Here is a 5,870-nt window from a genome sequence, read left to right as displayed (position 1 = left end):
CTCTCTCACACACACACACACACACACACAATAATGGAACAGCAATAGAATACACTCTTAGGAAACATATGTGATCTGAGATTTGCTGGTATCCTTTAAGGAATTAGAATGTTTGCAGTCAATGAATGTTGTCACCAGACTGTATCTTTCTCGTGTTTGCTCTGAGAACACAAGGATGAGCATCTAAAGTCTTTTTCAATAGCAGTTCTGTGACTTGCTAGCTTTTTGTCTGTCTGGCAAAAAAAGTGTGACATTCATCATACAGCCTGCTCCAGATAAGACCTTTAGCACAGTGCTGATGGCATGCACTGAAAAAGCAGCAGCAGCAGCAGCAGCAGCTATGATTTGCTAGCACATAGTAAAAAGGATATTATTTACAGTGTAATCCTAATCAGGTTTTCTCTTTTGCATAAAGAGTAACATTTACCCTTATGTAATGTTCATGGGACTGCAGCCATGTCACACTGTTCTGTACATCTTTTAAAAACCAAGTCTTACTGTATTCAAAGGAGCTCCCACTCCCCACCCCCAGTATGTGTAGCTAGGATAGTAATAATAATAATTTATTATTTGTACCCCAGCCACTCTGGGTGGCTTCCAACGAAGATTTAAAAATACATTAAAATGATAGCCAAACTTTCAGCCACTGTTAGAGGTTTCATAGATGGGAGGTCCTTGCCAGGTGCAACTTGCCAAGTGCTCGCAGTGTCACACAGCATGAGAAAGCATATCTGCTGAAATTTTATTATATGCAACAGTGAGAAGCACGGGAGCTGGGATACTGAAATTTACCCCAGTTCCTCTCAAGTGCTGCAACAGAGGGATTCCCCTCCCTTCTCCAGAACAGTCTAATTTTGTTTCTGTGATCGCTACATAAGTGCAAGCATACTGTATTAATGTACTCTTTTGCAATTATTATTAATTTTTAAACTGAAAGGTGGCAAGCCGCAAGGACATCATAGCTCTCCCCCTGTTACCCTCAGTCCTGAAGCCTTTCCCCTTCACCATTCTTAGCAATGACACTTTGAGACAGTGTTTAGGATATTTGCCTCAAAGCTAACCACCTAATGCCTTCATAGACAGCATAAGGTTAGCATTTCAGAGCATGCACTGTCCTGAGCTCATGCCGTAACAGCAGCAAACTATTTCCTTGAATGTTTTTCGCATCTCCAGGCTCCGGAAGGCATAAATGAGTGGATCGATGACTGAGTTGCACATGATAAGGACCAGGTATGTGTTGAAATGTGAGGTGTAGCAAACACAGTGTGGGTTGGTTGGGCAGGAGATGATCAGAATGAGATGAAGGAAGAAAGGAGCCCAGCAGACAACAAAGACCCCGAGGAGAATAGTGATTGTGACCGCCCCTTTCATACAAGTACGCTGGTGGGGGGCTCCGTCCACTGGGAGGGCTGCGATGCGCTTGACGTGCAGGCGCGCAAACAGAAACATGTGGACGTACAGAGAGGCCATGAGGAAAAGCATGGTGAAGAACATGGTGATGAGGCAAACAATGACAGTTTTGCTCTCGTAGTAGACAATGAACATGATGCCGCAAAAGATGCACGTGACCCAGATGAGCCCGATGAGAGCCAGGGCTTTCTTCACGGTCATGATGCTGTGGTAGCGGAGCGCATAGAAAATGGTAATGTACCTGTCGATGGCTATGACCAAAAGGTTGCATATGGAGGCAACCAAAGAGATGCAGATCATTGAGTCAAAGACATTGTCCATGTGTTGGATGAAGCGGTCCTCCATGATGAGATAGCCATTGCTCAGGATGGCAATCATGATGGTTTCCAGGGCATTGGACATACTCACCAGTATGTCTGCTGCAGCCAGGCTACAGAGGAAAAAGTACATGGGGGAATGCAGGTTGCCGTTTTTGATCACGGCAAGGATGACGAGGATGTTCTCCAGAAGGCTAATGATCCCCAGGGTCAAGAAGACCTCGGCTTTAATGAACACCTTTTCGCAGAATCCATTGTCGCTCCTGCTGCCGAGAAGGACCGAATCGTTGAGCTCTTCAGTGGCATTAACCAACACAGGCTGAAAAGTTAGAGCCCAGCGTACCGTCGCGTTCATCGTTAAGAGACGGCGTTCAGCTTTGCAAGCGGTTACGGAAACAGCATCTGTAAAAAGAGAGAATCGTTCAGAATGGCTCTAGTGCTCTTTATTCAATGAGATCAAGGAATACTTGATTGGGGGAAAGTCCTCTTCATCCAATCCACCGAAGCCATTGCTGGGGGAAGAAAAGCCCCCTCTTTCAGTGAAATCAGATGAAACAGCAAATGGTACAGAAATTTTATGAAAGGAAGTTGAAATCATGGCAACAATAGCCCCCTTTATGATTCACCTGTTGAATTTAAAGTGACTGTCCTTGTGGTAGGCTCCCATGTCCTGGGACTGCAGTTGGAGCGCAGATTTAAAAAGAACTTCACAGCATCTCTTCCTGATTCATCTGAGAGAAGGCGGGCAGAAACAGTAAAAGAGCATTGGGTTTTATACATTCATGAATGGGGGGAAAACACTCCTACTTAATCTTCTGTGCCTCACAATGACCATTGGAGAGCAAGTACCTCTTTGACTGACAGTTACAATTCCCATTGCTCCAAGTCTCGGCTGCAAAACTATTTGGTGCCCTCTGCAGATCAGAAAGATAATCTGTACTCCTTTTTTTAAAAAAAAGCCTGTCATTCGTCTATTACATGACAACCGAGAAAAACATTCAAATTACTGGTTCTGGGTGTATAATTAATCTACATTTAAAGTGCATCTGTGACAAAATTCACTCATCACTGTTGTTTTTTCATTCCAAAAGGCTGTGAGTGGTTGCCAGATTTCCAGGAGGAATAATGCATCATATTTTGCCGATCCAAGGATATATGTATCACAGCAATAAACTAAAGATGCAGTCTTAACACCTAATCCATGTTGCTGGAAGAGGTTAGAATTGAATAGAGCAGAGGTCCCCAAGCTTTTTAGGCCACCACCCCATTGGTTCCATAAACTCACCCCCTACCTTATAAAACGCATTATTTAAAATAGCTCTTTGCATGGCCCAGTAAGGAAGATAATAACGTAATAAAATTTGAAACAGTAACAACTAATTTATTCGAAATCCCATTTTAATTATTTAGTTTAATTCAACAAAATTAATGAACTTGCTCCAGTGATACTAGCTTTTCAAAGTATGGTAGTCATTTACACTTCAAGCACCCCTGCCAACCCTTGTCTTCTTAGTGCCTCACTAGTTAATCTCCCTGTGTCCCGCAGGCAACAGCACCCACTTTGGAACCCATAGAATAGACCAGGGGTCAGCAAACTTTTTCAGCAGGGGGCCGGTCCACTGTCCCTCAGACCTTGTAGGGGGGCCGGACTATATTTTGAAAATGAACAAATTCCTATGCCCCACAAATAACCCAGAGATGCATTTTAAATAAAAGGGCACATTCTACTCATGTAAAAACACGCTGATTCCCAGACTGTCCGTAGGCTGGATTTAGAAGGTGATTGGGCCAGATCCGGCCCCTAGGCCTTAGTTTGCTTACCCATGGAGTAGACATTCCTATGTGTTTCTGGCCTCCACCAGCAGAGGGCACCCTGCCACTAGGGAGGCCGCCCACTGCAGCTGCAGAAAACGTGGCCCAGAATGGCTCAGAAAAAGGAAATCTTTAATAATAATAATAATAATAATAATAATAATAATAATAATAATAATAATAATAACCAACAACTAAGGGCAGCAGAAAGAAATCTAACCTAATAACATGATAATGTATACAGCATTATTGTCAGCTTGAGGTCACATCCATTGTTGACTGTCATGCTTTCTTCCAAAGAACTGCAGGTAAGGATTTATTCTTTGTTTGCTGTTATGTATTTTTGTGCTTTTATACTGTAAACCACCCTGTGATCCTTGGGTAAAAGGCAGTATATACATTTTTAAAATGTGGGAAAACACTTGCTTTGACACAACTGCTGTCTAATTTCCCCGTGAATAAATCAGGATGGATGCTCATGAAAAGAAGAAGAAGAAGAAGAAGAAGAAGAAGAAGAAGAAGAGGAGGAGGAATGGTATGGGAGCAAGAGTGGAGCTAGGCCAACCATAGGTTCCCCTGGATCCTAAGGCAGTCTAGCTCCTGGCATGGGGCCAGATTCAGGCATCATGGCTGCACCACCTAGGAGCTGGTGCAGCAGAAATTGTCCCCTGCCCTCTTCTCCTGTGGCTGTCATAAGCAGCTAGACTTCAGATGTGACAGTGGCTCTCCTGCTCCGTTCTGCCTTTCTGCTCCCTGACCAGAGTTAGGATTGCTCTGGTGCTCATTAGCCACTCATTAAGTCAAAGCTCATTAGCCACTCATTATGTCAAATCCCCTCAGGTCGGAAGGCGTCCAACATGCTACTGGGGAAGAGCGGAGGACAAGTACAAGTAGATCCAGAGCTGATGAAGCGGCTGGGCCAAAGCCGAAAGGACGCTCAGTTGCGGATATTCCTGGAAGCGAAAGGAAAGTCCAATGCTGTAAAGAAAAGTATTGCATAGGAACCTGGAATGTAAGAACCATGAACCTTGGAAAGCTGGATGTGGTAAAAAATGAGATGGCAAGAATAAACATTGACATCCTAGGCATCAGTGAACTAAAATGGACAGGAATGGGCGAATTCAGTTCGGATGACTATCATATCTACTACTGTGGGCAGGAATCCCGTAAAAGAAATGGAGTGGCCCTCATAGTCAACAAAAGAGTGGCGAAAGCTGTACTGGGGTGCAATTTCAAAAATGATAGAATGATCTCGATACGAATCCAAGGCAGACCTTTTAACATCACAGTAATCCAAGTTTATGCACCAACTACCAGTGCTGAAGAAACTGAAATTGATCAATTCTATGAAGACTTACAACACCTTATAGAAATGACACCAAAGAAGGATGTTCTTTTCATTATAGGGGATTGGAATGCTAGAGTAGGGAGTCAAGAGATAAAAGGAACAACTGGCAAGTTTGGCCTTGGAGATCAAAATGAAGCAGGGCAAAGGCTAATAGATTTCTGTCAAGAGAACAAGCTGGTCATCACAAACCATCTTTTCCAACAACACAAGAGACGACTCTACACATGGACATCACCAGATGGGCAACATCGAAATCAGATTGATTATATTCTCTGCAGCCAAAGATGGAGAAGCTCTATACACTCAGCAAAAACAAGACCTGGAGCTGACTGTGGCTCAGATCATCAGCTTCTTATAGCAAAATTCCAGCTTAAACTGAAGAAAGTAGGAAAAACCACTGGGCCAGTAAGATACAATCTAAATCAAATTCCTTATGAATACACAGTTGAAGTGAATAACAGGTTTTAAGGATTTAGATTTGGTGGATAGAGTGCCTGAAGAACTGTGGATGGAGGCTCGTAACATTATACAGGAGACAGCAACGAAAACCATCCCAATGAAAAAGAAATGCAAGAAAGCAAAGTGGCTGTCCAAGGAGGCCTTACAAATAGCGGGGGAGAGAAGGCAAGCAAAATGCGAGGGAGATAGTGAAAGATACAGGAAATTGAATGCAGATTTCCAAAGAATAGCAAGGAGAGACAAGAGGGCCTTTCTAAACGAGCAATGCAAAGAAATAGAGGAAAATAACAGAATGGGAAAAACCAGAGATTTATTCAAGAAAATTGGAGATATGAAAGGAACATTTCGTACAAAGATTACCACAATTACCCAGGTAATGTGGTTGCTGACCTCGAGCCAGGCATCTTGGAGAGAGCCAGAGGTCACAGATTTTGTGAGGGAGAGGGGGAGTTTTTCTCTTTCTGAAGGAGAGAAGATTGAAGGGTTGAACTGATCTTTGTCAGTTAGGGGATTGCTTAGCTTCA

General features: G+C 43.3%; 1 protein-coding gene across 1 annotated transcript; it reads right to left on the bottom strand.

The window, feature by feature from the left end:
* Positions 1-1,098: 1,098 nt before the first annotated feature.
* MC3R (melanocortin 3 receptor) lies at positions 1,099-2,135 on the bottom strand. Its single transcript, XM_033153581.1, has one exon. The coding sequence runs from the start codon at positions 2,080-2,082 to the stop codon at positions 1,099-1,101; it is 984 nt and encodes a 327-aa protein (XP_033009472.1). The 5' UTR covers positions 2,083-2,135.
* Between the last annotated feature and the right edge of the window lie 3,735 nt (positions 2,136-5,870).

This window comes from Lacerta agilis, chromosome 6 (genome assembly GCF_009819535.1).
Source record: "Lacerta agilis isolate rLacAgi1 chromosome 6, rLacAgi1.pri, whole genome shotgun sequence".
NCBI lineage: Eukaryota > Metazoa > Chordata > Lepidosauria > Squamata > Lacertidae > Lacerta > Lacerta agilis.
Note: the sequence above shows the minus strand (reverse complement) of the source record. Positions and strands in the feature narration are given on the sequence as shown.